The sequence below is a fragment of the Lemur catta genome, chromosome 8 (assembly GCF_020740605.2).
Source record: "Lemur catta isolate mLemCat1 chromosome 8, mLemCat1.pri, whole genome shotgun sequence".
Lineage (NCBI taxonomy): Eukaryota > Metazoa > Chordata > Mammalia > Primates > Lemuridae > Lemur > Lemur catta.
The window spans coordinates 77999538-78016837 of record NC_059135.1 but is presented as its reverse complement, the minus strand read 5'-3'; the positions used below and the strand labels follow the sequence as shown (position 1 = coordinate 78016837).

Below are 17300 nucleotides of genomic sequence, written 5' to 3'. Positions count from 1 at the left end.
CACCTGATTTAACTATTACTATATTCAGACTTTTTTCCATGCCAAAGTGCAATTAGTTTCTCAATAAATATATATTGTGTGTCTGTTCTGTCCAAGGCACTATGCCAGGATTGCGGATATCTCTGTTTAGGTAAAATTGTTTCTATAATTTTGGAGCTTATTTTTTAATGAGGGAGATAGAGGTGAAATTTACAAAAACTATTTTTAAATTTATTGTAAGTGATATATGAGGAATTCATGGAGTTATATTTGAGGAAGCAACATTTTGACTCCTAATGAATGGAATTAATAATCAGAAGGGTCTGGGATGAGTGAAAACAGTCCTAAGTACATAGCACAGCATTGAGTTATGAACTACAGATTGTGTTATAGTCTGCATTAAAATCTTCCCACATCAGTATTCTTCTACATCATAGGGTTCCATTATTCCATGAATCTACCATATGCAATTTACTTAACCAATCTCTTATTTTTTTGATATTTTAGGTACAGAACTAACAAATAATGATGTACTTCATTCCTATACAAACAGCCTTAACAACATGTGAGATATATTTCTTTAGAATAAATTTAAATTCATAGGAATGGATGTATTTAGACAAAAGATATACATATTTTTTAAAGATTGTTTTAAAAAACATATTGTCAAATTGCACTCCAGAAAGGATGTACCAGTTTACACTCCCATCAACAGAGTACCAGAGAATCTGTTTCCTACACCCTCATTAACCCCAGATATTATCATTCCTTTTAATCCAATTTGATGGGCAAAGAGGGAAAAAGCACATTACTGTTTTTATTTGCATTTCTTTGATTTCTAGTGAGATTCAACATGATAAAAATATTTTGAATTAAGCAATGACACATGAGCTGGTTAGTTTTTTAGGCTCTGAAATATACTAAACCAATGAAGAGAAGACACAATGAAGGAAAAGATTCTGATTTCTATTTTTACTTTGCTATTTTTGGTTTGCTGTGGAAATAGAGACTTTTTATGAGAGGAAAGCGCATGGGTACAGAAAAATTGGAATTTTAGTAGTTGAAAAAGATTTTAGGAGGATCTATAGATTGAGAAACTTTTGCTATAAAGGCCATGCTTTTAAATAATTACAGAATTTCTTTACTATTACCCAAATTCCATACCACCTATAGATTTTAATAAAGAGAAGACTTTTAGGAAGACTGGTTAAAAATAAAGATGGTCTCTACTCATTCCAAATGTTGCTCATACTATATTGATAAATGACTTCTTCAACTGATAATGCTTTTTTCCTTTTTGTTTTTTCCTAAGGAAAAACTGGTCTACTTCCTGGATTGTTCTTTCTAGTCGAAAAATTGAATTTTACAAAGAATCCAAACAACAAGCTCTGTCCAATGTGGTAAGTATTTCTCTGTTTCTATTGTTAATCATCTTTTCCGAAATATTGTTGAATTAAAAGTTTGGTTTTATCAGAAATCACACTAAAACCTCCAAGCTACCAACATCTGAAAGCAGACGGAGGAAATGACTCAATAAACTTTCAATCAGATGAAGGGAAAATAGAACTTAGTGTCTGTTTTATTAAGTGATGCATTTGGAGAATAATCACAAAATGAGATGAATGGTGAGCAGCTGTCTGGTAATGCGAAGGTAACACTTTAAATTAAGGTGCCATTTATAAATATTTTATCCTTATTTATGAAATGATCACTCAACGTAGCTACTTGCTCAAATAATGTATTATAAAGTATGTTATAAAATGCATTAGTAATAAATGCTTAACGGATGATACCATGGGAAGCTGTTTTAGAGAATAAGACGTAAATTTATTAAACCATGTATGTGCATCTTTAATACATGAATTTAAGTTGTTATCTAGCATGCTATAAAGTGCTTCAGACACTAATAAATAATAATAAACTGTTTATAAATGGCACCTTAATATAGGATGTTACCAATGAGGAAACACTCTAAGTTAACAAAGTGATTTTTTTTCTTAGTCTAACTGTGACATTCTCTCTACCCAGCTAACCTTTCCAAATATTTCTATGACTCCATCTAATAGAGCTAATATAATTTCTGTATCCTGTAGTTATTACAAAGTGAAATTTGTAGGGTTTCTTCATTGTACCTGGAGGAGGGCCTCACATATGCCTACGGAGATTTAACAATGATATCTAGCAAGTAGGAGCAATTCAGAGCTATTTACTTGGGGCAATTCAAGCTCAAAACCTTGCTGCCCAAACACGAGAGCTGCCACAAGATGTAGAAGACAGTGGGCAGGCAACGTATCTGACAGCCTCCTGATTAGGAAGGACTTCAGGCAGGAACCAACCTGCCATAGCCCATCTGCCTGATGGACAACAAGGAAAGGGGTCGCCTGGCAGGAGTTAACCACAATGAACTAATTTATATTTGGCAGGTAATGAAACGATGGAAAGTTCTTTGCTCTCCAGCCACAAGTCGTGTTTGCTATGTAATCCTCTTTAAATAGGAAATAGAAAATCATTTGCTAGAAGACATTTTTTTAAAGAAGATTTTAGCAAGAACAAAAGGTAGCGTTTGGCTTGCTTCTGATAATTGCAATAGCCTTTATCCCCAAGTGGCTTGCTGATTTTGGAGTCTCCGTGCGGTCCAATCAGTAAACTAATTATGAATAAATTAAAAATATATCTCAGTCCTTTGTATTTTTAATTTAAACTGCCTGAGAAATTCGTTTTAGCATTTTGTTTTGTTTTTTTATTTTTGACTACAGGAAGGTTGAGATAATCTTTTTAAGAAAAATAAAGTACCCCTAAGGGCCAGGCACAAAACTCCCATCCACTTGCAGGTCTTTTGTCTTCCCTTTGAATGAGTTCTAAGCGGGGGAGTAAGGAAGGGAGGAAAGTCGCTGGCCTTGCTGAGTTTGGCTGCTGAGAAGATGATCTTCATCCTGCTGAGTGAGAAGAATTCCATTGGGAGGAGAGTTTATGCAAATGTGTGGGATAATGGGAGAGATTAGATTCCATAGTAAAGCATTTGGTTTATTTTTATTTTATTATTTTAATCTCTTCCTGCCAGGAGATATAGTTATCAGTTGTTTAATTTTATACAGGTGAAAGAAAACTCCCTTTTAGATTGTAGGCAAACCCTGTCAGTCAGCTTAATAATTGTGTGCCTGTAGTTCAACCTTCAGATTTGTTGTAAATTGACAATAGACTTGACTTGTAGAAGAAATTGGTTAACTTTTTTTTTTCCATAGTCCTTATTTATTACTTCTGGCTCTGTTTTCAATGCTCTTCTGGTTTCTGCAAGGCACTCATTGTCTTCAAAGTGAATTCAGGGCAGGAACTCACTGTGTTTTGTGGTAATGGGGAAGAGAATTACAGATTCCTGTTTGTACTGCATGAATTGTCTTGCTAGTCAACTTCTTGGATTCATTTCTAACCAAGTATTAAAGGCCTAGTGGGATAGCCCACATTACCAGTTCCAGCCTCAGTGAAACGATACGATGATTGCCAGGCCCTGATTAAAGATGCTGTGGTTTTATTTTGAAGGAGATTTATGTTCAAGTTTCTGAATTTCTCTTGCACCCCCTTAGACGTGTCCTGGTGTTGTTCATTGTGCTTCTGGGAAAGTCTCTCCTTTCCTCCAAGGGGTCAATAGAAGTTGCCTGAGTGAGTGCAGAATGTGATTTAAAGGAGTAAATGGTACTTTAATCTTTAAACAAATGATCTTTGAATGCTAATGCTGTGGTGAGACAAAGCAGCAAAGTAGCTAGAGCAGGGCGTTGAAGTTGGACCACAAGGGATGTAATTCTATTTTTGCCACATAGTGGCTGACAAAGTTGCTCATTTCTTGGAGCTTCAGAATCCTCACCTATAAAATGAAAATAGTGACATCTAACAACAGAAAAAATAAGGAATGAAATTAAATAATAAAAACAAAAAATACATAATGGTTATAAAATAATTATACTCTGTTAAAATATATAAATATATTCTATAGTACATGATATAGAATATAGTATAATTATAACATATTATTGCCCTGTATTAGTTTTTCACTTGAACTGATTCAGACATTTCTAGAAGAGAGGATATATTAATTAAAGGAACTCCATCATGCATGGCCCCCCAAAACAGAAATATGTATCCATAAGCAGCATAAAATGCTGTGTGCGAGCACTGACTAACAATGACAATGAAGGCATCCATCCGTCTGGGGCTCTAGACATAACCTCTTGCGTGTCTGTATGAAGTTTCCCAGAGCCCTTATTTCCTTGCCTTGGCCCTTACCCTTACTGCCTTCACATTTAATATAGCATGTCACAAAATGATCCCACATTCCATGTTTGGCTCCCTTTCTTTCAGAATGAAGTTCTTTCAGTTCATATCTGTCTTATTCACTTACAGCTTCTATAAAAGAACACTAGAGACTGGGTAGCTTCAACAACAGACAATTATTTCTCACAGTGTTGGGGGCTGGGAAGTCCAAGATCAAGGAACCTAGCAAATCTGGTGTCTGGTGAGGGCCTGCTTCCTGGTTTGCGTTTGGCCATCTTCTCATTGTGTCCTCACAGGGCAGACAGCAGAAGGTGAGAGAGCAAACTTTTGTGTCTCTTCATATAAGGACACTAATTCCACTCATGAGGGCTCCACTTTTATGATCTAATTACCTCTCAAAGGACTCAGCTTCTAATATCATCACATTGGGGTTTAGAATCTCAACATATGAATTTTAGAGGAAGACAACACTCGGTCCGCAACAATATCCAAGCCACATTTTTATCAAAAGCAGCCTTCCCCAAAAAATAAGCACAGAATCACTCCACTGGTGTGTGTAGATTAGAGATTCATAGGCTCTAGTTCCTTAGTGAGCTATTTAAAGAGAAGGCAGACTGACCTATTCTGAAGGACATTAAATAGTAACTGACCACCTTACTATCATTATCATTTTATAACAGAGAAGACATTATAAAATACCCAATCCAAAATCTAGGAAGGATAAAAATCTCAGAATAAAGACACTCTTTATCAAGAGATGAAAGTGTCCCCCTTATACATCTACATACACGGTCTCTGTTTGCTCATTTCACCTCAAACTAGGGCAAGTGTGGTCCAGACTGGCCAGGCCTCCAGGGAAGAAGAACATTTGAAAACTGCTGGTGTTCCTAGATCCAAATTTCCTAGATTATAAAGGAAAGAATAGTGTCATATTCTCATAGGTTTTCTTTTATAGCTATATATATATATACATATATTATATATATATTTAATATATATATTCTGATCTGTAACTCATTTTAAATTTTAAAATAGATATTATAAAATAATGCAGAAACCATTTTTAGTAAAATATGTAAAATACCTATGTAAATGTTAATAGTTATTAATCAATTACCTGCATAAGCACCACCAGAACAAGATACAGACCCTGCCAGCCCTCTAGAAGCCCCATCCCTATCATTTGTCCCTTTGCCAACACAGCCTCTTCCCTTCCTCTGGATAGACACTAACCTACATTTTAGCCATTATTTTATTGTTTTTCTTGATTTTCCCACCTATGTCTATATCCCTTAAAAATATATTCTGTTTTTAAATTTATATAAATGGAATCACAGTGTATGTTTCTTTCTTCTTTCACTAAGTATGTCTTGCACCAAGTAAAGTCCTTCACTACTTTATCATTCCATGTTTTTCTCTACAAGTTTGGGAAGGACACACTTTGCTTCTCTCCAGTTAGTAGTTAACCCAGGATTACAACATTGGCACATATCAAATATTAAAGCTAGTCAAATCCTTTACTCTCTTCTGAGATATAACTTTAGAATATTTTTAATCCATTTATTCTCTTTCCAATGTATATGTTATTGCTGTCTGATATTTTTTTGACACCACTAGACATTATTCTCTTTAATAGAGTCAATGTTGGTTTATATTTGCTCAATATTTGCAGTGCTCTTTGCTATTTATTTCTTCCTGAATCTTAGTCTTGCCTTCTAGAATCTCTTTCCCTTCTGCTTGAAGTATATTCTAAGAAATCCTCATATTAAGGGTCTTCTGTTGACAATCTATCTCAGTGTCTGCTTATTTGAAAAAGTCTATTTCTCCCTCATTCTGAAAATATATATTCTCCCTAGATATAGAATTTTGAGTTGGCAGTCATTTTCTTTCAGCACATCAAAGGTAATCATTCTACTGTTTTCTGTCATCCATTACTGCAGTCAAGAAGTCATCTGTTAACATAGCTGCTGTTCTCTTGTTGCTCATAATATTTTTCTCATTACATTTGCTTTTCCACAGTTTCACCATGATACATAGAGATGTCAATTTCTTTTTATTTTTCTTGCCTAAATTGTTGTGCTTCTTGAAATTATTACTGTCATTAATATATTTTAGAAAATTTCCAACCACTATCTTTTCAAATATATCCCCTTTTACATTCTCCTATTTCCTTCTAAGCCTCCAATTAAACCTACATTAAATTTTTTCACTATACCCTCCAAATATTTTACACTCTTCTTTGTTCTTTTTGTCTTTTTGAGCTGCATTGAAAATAATCTCTTTATTTATCTTCCAGTTCTTTACATCAGTTTCCTTTTGTGATACACATTAAGCATTTAATTTCAATTATTATAATTTTTATTTTTAGACATTTGTTTCATTTTTTGAATTTACTATGTCATTGTTATAGTGAATTGTTTCCTGCAAATATTTTCAAGACTTTCTTTTATTTTGTTAAAACTAGGAGACATATCAGTTTTATAATTTATGTTTTGTGATTCTAACATCTGAAGTCTGTGTCAGTTTGTTTCTGCTGGTTCTTATAAATGATGCTTTGCTTCCTTGTGTGTCTGGTTATCTTTGACTGTGTGATAATCATTGTTATTGAAATATTATCACAGGAGGTTCTCTGAGTCTAGGATAAATGTACCCTTCTCCAGAGTATTTTACATTCTTCTCAACATGCCTGGGACCTTCCTGGTGACAGATTACTTCAAGCTAAGTTAACAATATGAAATTTGCTGGTTATGTCTACATAATAGGAAGGCTATAGCTGTGCTACAACTTCTCAAAGACAATCTTGCTTTTCACTCTTTCTTTTTTCTTCTTTTACATTGCTCATCTACCAAGACAGTCTTCTTTATATTCTCTTGGAATTGGAGAAAGGGAACAAGTTTAATACTGGTTGTCTCTGATTCTTTTATAAGACCTCAGGCAGGACCTTGTCCCCTTATTCTGTTAGGTTGTTAATCAAAGATCGAATCTGTAGGATAAACAAATGACTGCAGGAAAAATGCACTCATGTTGCTTTGATATTTAGTTTCCCTCACTGAGTTCAGATTCCCATCCCCCCAAAATATTTCCCTGGCAGTTCCCATTATCTTTATAGACTTTCAGTTGTTTTAAAGTAATCTTAAAAGGAAATATTTTATCCAGCATTTTTTTATTGTTTTCAGTGGGAGAGTTGATCCAAAAACATAGTTTCTCATTACAATCTACCTCACTTTAATTTAAGTATGCATTTGGTTAATCAAGTTTGTACTATTTATATAAGGCTTGGTGGGAAAAGACTTCATAAGAATATGTATTGAAATCCTACAATGAACAGCTTGCTCATTAGGGCAACATATAAGGCATAGAGATATAATCAAGATATAGTCTTTGTCTTATAAAATCTCTGCCAAAAAATAGGGTGAGATGAAATAAGAAACATAGTAGAGTTTTTTGGTTTTGGGTTTTTTTTGAGGGAGCACTCACATCTGTGAAAGATTTGAATTGGGCCTTGAAGGATGGTTATAATTTCAATGTGTGGAGATTTGTGGGCAGGGAATAGAGATGAATGAAAAACATGAACAATGGCATAAAACTGGGCGGAGTCTTTGCACTAAAAATAGAAATGAATATTTGGTTTGATTAGAAGATAGGATAATTGAAAACAATTGAGAAGAGTGTTGTGGATTGAGATTTGGTACCTGGGGCAAATCTTTAATAAGGTGTGTTAGTATTCTCCAGACACCTTCTTCCTAGAATAATCTATCATGGCTATTCTTTTAACAAACATATACTGAACAGCAGTACAACCCAGTGTTATGTGCCTTAAAAGGGTCTGGCCTATTGTGGGACCAAAGCAAGAGATGAAACTGATTCTTCTCAGATCATGGTTTCATCTCATTTAGTTCAGGAGTAAAAACTTTTGTCTCAAAATCACCTTCATTATTATTTGTTTCCTCTGGTGGTAGAGAAATGTTAGAGAAACTGGAGTTGTCAGTTTGATTTATCTTCTCAGTCCTTGAATCATACTCCTTGTATTTTTCATATACACTTACCTATTTTAGTATCAGTGAAGTATTTCAATTGACTCCAGCATTTCTAATACGACATGCCTCCTAGGTATCTGCTGTACTTTGTGATTTTGGAGCTCTTGCTTGATGTATAGGGGAGGCACCAGACTATATGCCTGGAATAGGGCCAATTTGTGTTTGTGGTTAAATAAAACCCATTGACTAAATGTCTCATGGAGAAGAAGCTCTATAATTTAGAGCATCCTTCATTTATTTATCCTATCAACAATTAACAACTTCTACCAGACATCACATAATGTAACAGATATATCCAGATAAGTAACATATGATTCCTGCTCTCAAAATGCTTATGGTATGGTAGAGGAGACAGAATCATATATAGGTTTGTTATAATAAACCATGACTAAGGTGAACCAGAATATTAGACAACATTCTGTGAAACCATAGATTTAGCTATAGTATTCCTTTCCCAGGGAAACTGTTGCAAGTAATGTTTAATCTATGTATCTCTCCATTTGTTCAAATATTATTATTTGATACTATTATATCAAATATTATTGAACATCTTCTATATTTAAGTCACTATGCCAGATGTTCTGAAAGATACAAAAATGTATCAGACTCAAGCCCTTCCCTTGAGAGTCTAGAAACAAATGGAAAGTATGCCCATAAATTGAGTAATTAAAGTGAAAAAATAGACATTGGTAGTTCTAAAATGGCATGAACAGAGGCATGGATTAGTTTTATGGTAACTCAGAGATGGGAGTGATTGCTTCCTTTTGGAAAGGATTCTACATAGAAAACGACATTTTAGGATGAGTAAGATTTTGATGCAGAGATGGGGGGAAACATTTGATGTAGAAATAAGCAATGGTAAAATATAGAGAATTATGCCTTTATTTTATTTGCTTATTTTACAGATGTGTGCCAATCTCTTGCCTTCCCTTTCCTGAGCTGTGTGCTAGTTACTATTCTTGAAAACATTTTAGTGAAGATTCTTTGAGGACTGGAGTGAATATGGCCCAGTCCAGACTACTTTATGTGTCTTCTGCTAGATGCCTGGTAGCAGTGCCAGTGAGGGACAGCTTCAAAACAAGTTGAGGAACAGCATTGTAGAACAGTAAGCAGTCTAATTTGGCTAGAAAGTCAGTGTGGAACCGGTTTATGAAGAACCTTGAACAGGATTGGGAGAAGAGATGATTTAATTCTGTAGGCAATGTGGAGCTTTTTGTCACCAATACAAAATACCTTCATGTCAGGAGAGAATTATATTCCCAAAACATATATATGTATATGTGTATGTATATATATATATGTATATATATATATGTATATATATATTTCTCTTTTTAATAAGAAACACATGTAGGACTTGTTAAATTATCTGAGAGGAATGTTCTAAAAATGTATGCAAATAGATGAGAGCAATAAGGCCTGAGTTCTTTGATAAAGAAAATAGCAAAATGGCTAAATTTGTCATTATTTTGGGTCAATGCATTTAGTAAATCACATTTTTTCACTGACAAAATATTTTGATATTTTCATATGTCTTTGACCTTTAACAGTATGGTTATTTCTAAAGACGTTCCAGTGCAAAGAGAACAAACAGCGCAATTCATCTAAGGAGAACTGAAAATGTGCTGTCCCAAGAACATAGGTGTGTCACCACATTAGTAAGCACGAGTAGCAAACCTGAAAGGATTTTCCTGTGACTCCAGAATATCTGTTCAGTGTTCCACCGCACTAAAATAAATGCATCTTGTAAAGTCTGGTTTTAGAAATTTCCCTTGTATCCGCATACACTAACAATTAGACCAGGTGGAACCCACTCTCGTCAGTTAGGTGGCTGAGATCCACTGTTTTTACTATGTTCAATATATATTGCTCAGAAAATTTAGTGTCACTTTTGACATAAATTGAAAAGCATTATAAACATTTTAGGCAAGATTTTCTCTAAAATTGTGTAATTCTAAATTCAGTATATTCAGTATATTACATGTTGATTGTATATAGGACTTATTTTTGCCACTTGTATGGTTTTCATTTTACTTTGTACTAATATGTACTTTTAACCAGAGGCAACAACTGGCAGAGTTTCTTTTTTTTTAATTATATATTTATGGGGTATAATGTGATGTTTTGATACATGTATGTATTTTGGAATGATTAAATCAAGCTAATTAACATGTCCATCACCACGTATACTTAACATTGAGAACATTTAAAATCTACTCTTAGCAAGTTTCAAGTATACAGTATATAATTATTAACTATATTTGCCATACTGTACAATAGATCTCCAGTACTTATTCCTTTTGTCTAACTGAAATTTTGTGCACTTTGACCAACGTTACCTCACACCCTTCCCCTCAACCCCCAGACTCTGGTATCCATTCTACTCTCTACTTTTATGAGTTTGACTTTTTAAAAATTTTACATCTAATGACAGAAAACTATTCCAAGGTTGAATAAACTATTAACTTTTTCAAACCACTCATTCATCCATAACCTTGAAAGCAAAAAAGGAGTAGTATAAAAGGCTTCATTAAAATAATTTGTTTACTTTTTGTAAGTTGTTTACTTCCAGTGTGAATAATGAACCCAAGCATTAATTAAATAATGCAATGCATCTCATGCTCATTCACTGCAGTATGACTTTAACAACAAAATGATCTTATTTATGGAAGTAAAATGATGTGATTTAGCAAAAAGATGAAAATACTTTCAATCAGAAAGCTGTTCATGAATTATTGAATATTCTGTGCAAAATGAATATAGAATGATTTTATCTTTGTAGAGTGAGTATTGAGGCTTTATTCAGACCCCTGCTCAAGAAGATCGTGAAAACTGGAGGGACAAACAATAGATCTACCAACCTTAGCCTAATGAGGGCATTTAAAAACCTCTGTTTAATATTTTAATTCTTGCAATGGTAGTACTGTTGTAAAGGGAGCATGGTTATCATCGGTGCAGTTTATTAGTGTATCCATACATGATTGCACCCTCGTATGGCTTTATCATACATTTAATAATCAGGAAAAAAAGTTATAGTCCAAAATTTGTAGGATAATGGATAGAGATGGAGGTAAAGAAAGAAACAAAAGGAAACTAAGTTCTAGTGTTTTATTAATGTAAACTTTGTAAAGAAAAAAATGAAATCAACTGATCAATATTACTATAAATGAAGCCAGGTTCTCTGGCTATAATTTTCTCAAGATTTGGCCATTAACCATAATAAATTCTGTATCTTACATAATTTTTAAAAACCACAAAAATCTATGAAATTGATAGGATGCTTTATAAATGGATAATAGTTTACTGTCCCTCAATAAACCTCACCTTAGGCACTCTCAGAAAACTATTTTAATTATAAAGCTTGATTCTCTGTGGTTTATCATTTTGGTCTATGTAATGCATCTGTTTTGGAGCTTGTATTTCTCTAAGATAAAATAAACTTTTACCCCACAGTGTATTTCTTAATTTATGGACTATATGTATTTAGTCGTCCTTAAAAATTCACTACTAAATTGAAATGCTCTGGAAAGCAGTATATCATATTAGGTAGAAATAGAGGCTTTCAAGTCAGACCACCTAGGCTAGGAATTCCAGGTTCACATTTTATTGGCTGCTATAATCTTTGGTTGTCTCAACTGCAATATGAGGATAGTAAGAATACCTACCTCAAAGAGCTATATGTGAGAAAATTGATATAATATGCCTGGCACATAGAAAGCACAATAAATCTTAATTATATTTATTATTGTTATTATTACTACATGAAGCGATAGAATAAGGTGGTTAAGAGTAGTGGCAGATGAGAGAACGGGAAAGAGACCATGGGAAAGAGACCATGGGAAAGAGCTGCATGCTTGTTGAAAACCCTTAAGCCCAGAAGTGTCTTGTATCGTTTTTTGCTCAGATTCCAGTGGTGGGAATGAGGTATTGGCCACATTTTGATGCAAAGGGGGATAGGGAAGAAATGGAGTCTCCAGCTGGTGTGCTCCTTCCCGTGACAACTTTAGACACCTGAAGAGGGAGCACAGCACACATTTCGGTGTCGAACCACCCACCTCTGCCACAGCGAGAGCAACATCAGTTGTCTCAACCCTGGTTTTCTGGAAAACAAAGCCTGAATTAAGCATCATGCTTTATTTGGGAGGTAAAACTCCAGGACACAGAGAATAAAGCAAAAAGGAAGTGAGGCTGGAAATGACAAGAAGTAGTTCCTGGCATGAGTTTCCATGATGGCTTCTGCTCTACAGTGAGCCTCAAAGAGACAGGTGTGCTACTCAGCTCAAAAAGGAGCTGCAAATAGAACATGTGGTGAAAGCTTGAAGCAATCTGTGGAAGGGAGGGAGCAGAAGAGGAAGACGGAATTCATCTTCTGTATTTCTTCCCATTTCCTCCTTCTCTTTGGTTAAAGTTCCCCACCCAGAGTCTTTACTTACATCTTATGGACCCTGGCCCCACCCTTGGGTGGCTATTTAGAAAGCCAGATCCCACACCTTGTAAAGTCACATTTCAACTAGATCCAGAAATGGTGGAAGGAGCCAAAAGACCATCTATATAATCTGGCAGCCTGGAGAGAGGGCCCGGCATTCCGAGAAGTTGACTGGTCATCCCCAAGAGGTGGGACTGCGTGGCTCAAGTAGGGCCGGTCAAATACAAGGGCAGCTGAGGTGGATTGAGTGGATGACAGACTAGGGAGAGACGCTGAGGAGGCACCTGAGACATCAAAAATGTGCCCAAGCTATTCACCTTGCAGAAGTAAATTAGCATTTTATGTAATGTAAATGTAAACAATATCAGCTTACAAGAAAAGTAGACTAAGTAGAAGCTATTATATTTATTGTAGCAAGATTTTAACTGAGAAATAAATGAAATGTGGGTTCATTGCTTTAAAAAGAGAGAATACTTTCTCCTCAAAAACAAACAAACAAAAAGCACACAACATCACTCTGGTGACCAAAATCACTAACAAAGGTTTATTTTTCTGAAAATCTGGTTTGATTTGGGCATGTAATATACTGAGAAATTTCACTGCAGAAACAATTTCAGTTATTATTAACATCATTTATATTCATATACATAAAACCCACATCTTATAATCAAAGTATCCACTTCTATGTTGACAGGGGCCATACTTTAGCCATTAATAAGATCAGGTATCCATTTTGCCCAAATGAGAATTTATAAGTGAGTTTTATCCTCCTCCATGAATGATTTTCCAGCATCAAAACCAGTTATGTGATAAAACTTAATTCCTCTAAACAGATTTTCTGTTTCACGTTTCAGAATGATAAGGACAATCTGAGTCTATATTCTGGAATAGCAATTAATCCCAAGTAAAAAATGGCAGCTAATAACCTGATTCATAAAATCTGAGCTTTGTCTCTTTTTTTTTTTTAACCACATCTAGTAATAAGAGTAGGAAGAGGAATGGCCAAATGATTTGTAGCCTACATACATGCCCAGCCTTCATCATGGAAACTACCATCAAGCAAAGGAGCATCTGACCTTTGATATTTTCTTAATATACATTAAAAGACTATGGACCCCACATATCCCATAAAGAAAAATGGGAAACTTAATCTAAGTCAGAGAAAAAAATATTATAGAGAAAGTCCTCCATCAGTTATTATTGGGAAATGGTGAAGATGGACTAAGAGAATAATAAAAATCAGAAGTGGACGAGAACTAGGATCAATTTTTAATGACTTCACATTGCTCCAACAAAGAGGCTTTTATGGTGTATTGTCCAAAAGTGATAACTCTTAAAAAATTCTATTTAAATATTTAAAAAATCAGTCATTTCTATTTTAAGTTTACCCCAGAAGAGAGGGATGTACATTCTTAGATTTTTAAACTCATATTTAGTCAGTTTTTAAAAAGTTTATTTTTATAATGATGTACAATATGATCCATTGGCATCATGCAGTTCATTAGCAGACTTTTTCTTGTGTTTTATAGCTGTAGAATCAGAAATATGTTTTCTATTAAAGGATTCTTTAATTTCAGCCTTCTTGAATAAAATCTTGATTGTCTTCCAAATAAATTCAACAACTTTTCTGAACTACTTATTTCAATGTTTAACACTTAAATGCTGAAAATTTTCCCTTCTAATAATCCCTAGTTCCTAAAGTTGTTCTTCAGGCCTACATCTTTCTGCTTTAGCTTTGTGAAAATGAGCTACTGATCAGGACCATTTTTACAAATCCCTCTTTCTACTAGTCTTAGTTTTCTGTTCTTGAGGCTAATGTATTTATTTGCTTTAATTTTACTCAAATAACTTTACCTTTTTCTGTCATACTTCTGAATACATACAAAATTTCTATTATTTGCTTTGATTGTGCCATGAGATCAGTTCTTACTTAAAATCAGTGTAAATGGAAATATTGTACTTTAACTTCCTATGTATTTCTCACTTTGTAAATTTCATTCTGAGATGTATTAGTTATTTTTATTTATTAATGTATTGGACTGAATCCAGATATTTTCCATGCAGTTCATTGAGTGTTTCAATAGTTCACAAATACCTGTTGAACACTTATTTTGGGCCACTTGGCTAGATTCTGGAAAAATAAAGAAACATGGGACAAACCCATTTCTCTGATTGCATAGCTTGGAGAAAGAGATACACCAAAAAGTAGTCACAATGTGTCAGTAACAAAAAGAGTTGTAACGAAGTATGTTTTGAAGTAGGATAAGTGGTGGAAAAGAGTGACTGTACCTGCAGAAGTAAAGGGAACCTTGGTGGAGATCTCTCTGGAGTTGCATCATGAAAATGAGCAGGATTAGGGCGGATGCCAGGCAAGCAGGGTGGATTGAACAGGGAGATAAATGGATTCCAGGGGAAAAGGATGCATGCATACTCTTATCCCAAACGGAGAGAGTTGTGAAAACGTGCTGCAATTTGGATATAGTAGCATCGCTGGTGTGGAGAAGAATTGGAGAATGAATGGAACCGAGAAGGATGGTTAGGAGGTGATACAAAGGAGCCTGGATACCTTACTAAGGGATCTGGACATTATCCTGTAAATAATACATGTTCCAGAAGAAATAATGTGAGGTTTGGGTTTTAAAAAAAATAAGTCAAAAATATGGAGAATGAATGGAAAAGATTTTGACTGGTTACAGAGGCGAGACCTAGAAGAATTTAGGTGAGAGAAAATAAGAACTCAAACGAGGTTATGATCGTGAGATGGAGAAGATGGAGCTAATTCTGGAATTAGAGCTTTTGTGCCTTTTGGGTATGAATGGTAAGGGCAAGTGTGGTTGAGAAATTTTCAGGTGAAATTAGTAAAGTGATTATTAACCAAGACAAACCGTAGAGAAAAGGGGACAAGTCTCTGAATATAATGATTCCACTGAGGTGTCTGTGCTGTCCTCTAGCGATGGTGTAGCAAATACAGTTCTGGCACACAGGATAGGGCTGGGGGCCAGAGGAACCCACTAAGGAGTCAACACATCACAGGTGATGGTGCAAGACTGGGAACGAGACTGAAGCCCACAGGAAGCAGTGAGCTGGGAGAAATCATGAGGGCCTAGAATAGTAAGTCAGGGGTTACCAACAATTCGGAAATGGGAAGAGCAAGAGAAGTCAGTGACAGCAACAGAGAAGAAAGAGTAACAAAGTGAAATAAGAATTTGGAAAGAAAATATTTCCATAGCTGAGGAACAAGAGGGCTTTAAGGAAAAAGATCAACAGAAGCTAACAGTACAGAGTTCAAGATGCTGATGGCAAATAGGACATCAGATTGTTTTTGTTAATCTAAACGGTCAACACATTTTAGATAAGTCAAAGAGGGGAGTAAAAGTAAGACTGCAGTGGTTAATACGGGAAGGGAAAATGAACAAATGAATGTGAATGCAGAACCCAGAAGAATCTGGCAATAATTGAAGGAAATATGTAACACTGAGAAAAAGTGAGATTGTGGAGTTGATGCTTGCTTTGCCTCTAATATGTTTTTTTTTTTAAACAAGAGTGATCTGAGCATGGTTATAGGCTGAAGGATAGAATCCATGTGAGAGTGGGAGAAAGTAGAAGAAAGGGACAACTCAGGAAATGAGGGACAAGACTGGATGCAATTAGGAACTAGAGATGAAAAAGCCTTGGGCTTCCTCTGAGGCAAAGCAGGACATGCCTTGTGAGTTGTTTACAGACTGTACGGCACTGCCAGGCCAGGTAATGCTGACACTCATGAAGGCCACTGTCACCCCCAGGCATGGCAGCTCATTAGACAGGAGTCACAGGTCCACGCCCAAAACTCTGGAGACCAGAAGAGAAAGTGAGGAACGTTCACACAAGGAAAAAATAGAAAATGAGAATGTTTATTCTTGGACCTAAAAAGGCCATTGCTTTTTATGTGAATGAACTAGTAGGAGGAAAAGATGGGTATATGGGGGAGGCCGTATATTCTGTTGTGATCAAGAACTTGGAACTTGGAGTCAGATAAAAGTGAGTTCACATCTCAGCTGAAGCACTTCCTGAGCAATGGTAATATTGTTACCAGATTGTTTTAAGGAATAAATGAGATATTGTTATAACGCTTTCATAGAGCAAGACAGGAAGCTATCATTAAAGCTTATATTTGTTTGTTCATTTTAACTACACAGACTAAGTACGAAAGTGGGAAGTACTGTAGACTTTCTAGCACAAACACTCCATGATCTCTGTGAAATAGGAGCAAAGCACTTGGGGCAGACTTGTAAGGGCCACAGCTTTGGGAGAGCAGTGTCATGAGGAAGAAGAGAAAATGACTAGGAGCACATAAAAAGTTTGCTAAGCAGAGTCAAAGGCCCAGCTGAGGAAGGGCCTTTGTTTTTAATGTTGTTCCCCTGAATAGTTGAAGTTATTTCTCCAGTATTAGGTGATATGAGGAAGATCAAAGAGGCACAAGCAGATGAGAGAGGTACCACTGGAAGAGAGGGTGGGTGGAGGAAGTTGTTGAAGTGACTCTTGAATGAGGACATCAGCCTGGACGTGGAAGGAAGTAAAGCCAAGAGGGGCTTGAGAGACCAGGAGACTGCACA

General features: G+C 35.4%; 1 protein-coding gene across 2 annotated transcripts in view; it reads left to right on the top strand.

Moving 5' to 3' along the window:
• The window catches only part of ARHGAP15 (Rho GTPase activating protein 15), a 590409-nt gene that overhangs the window by 95092 nt on the left and 478017 nt on the right, over window positions 1-17300 (top strand). For both annotated transcript variants that reach the window (XM_045559125.1, XM_045559126.1), the window contains exon 5: window positions 1292-1379. In XM_045559125.1, coding sequence (XP_045415081.1) covers window positions 1292-1379 — 88 coding nt within the window. The remainder of the gene's footprint in view (window positions 1-1291; window positions 1380-17300) is intronic.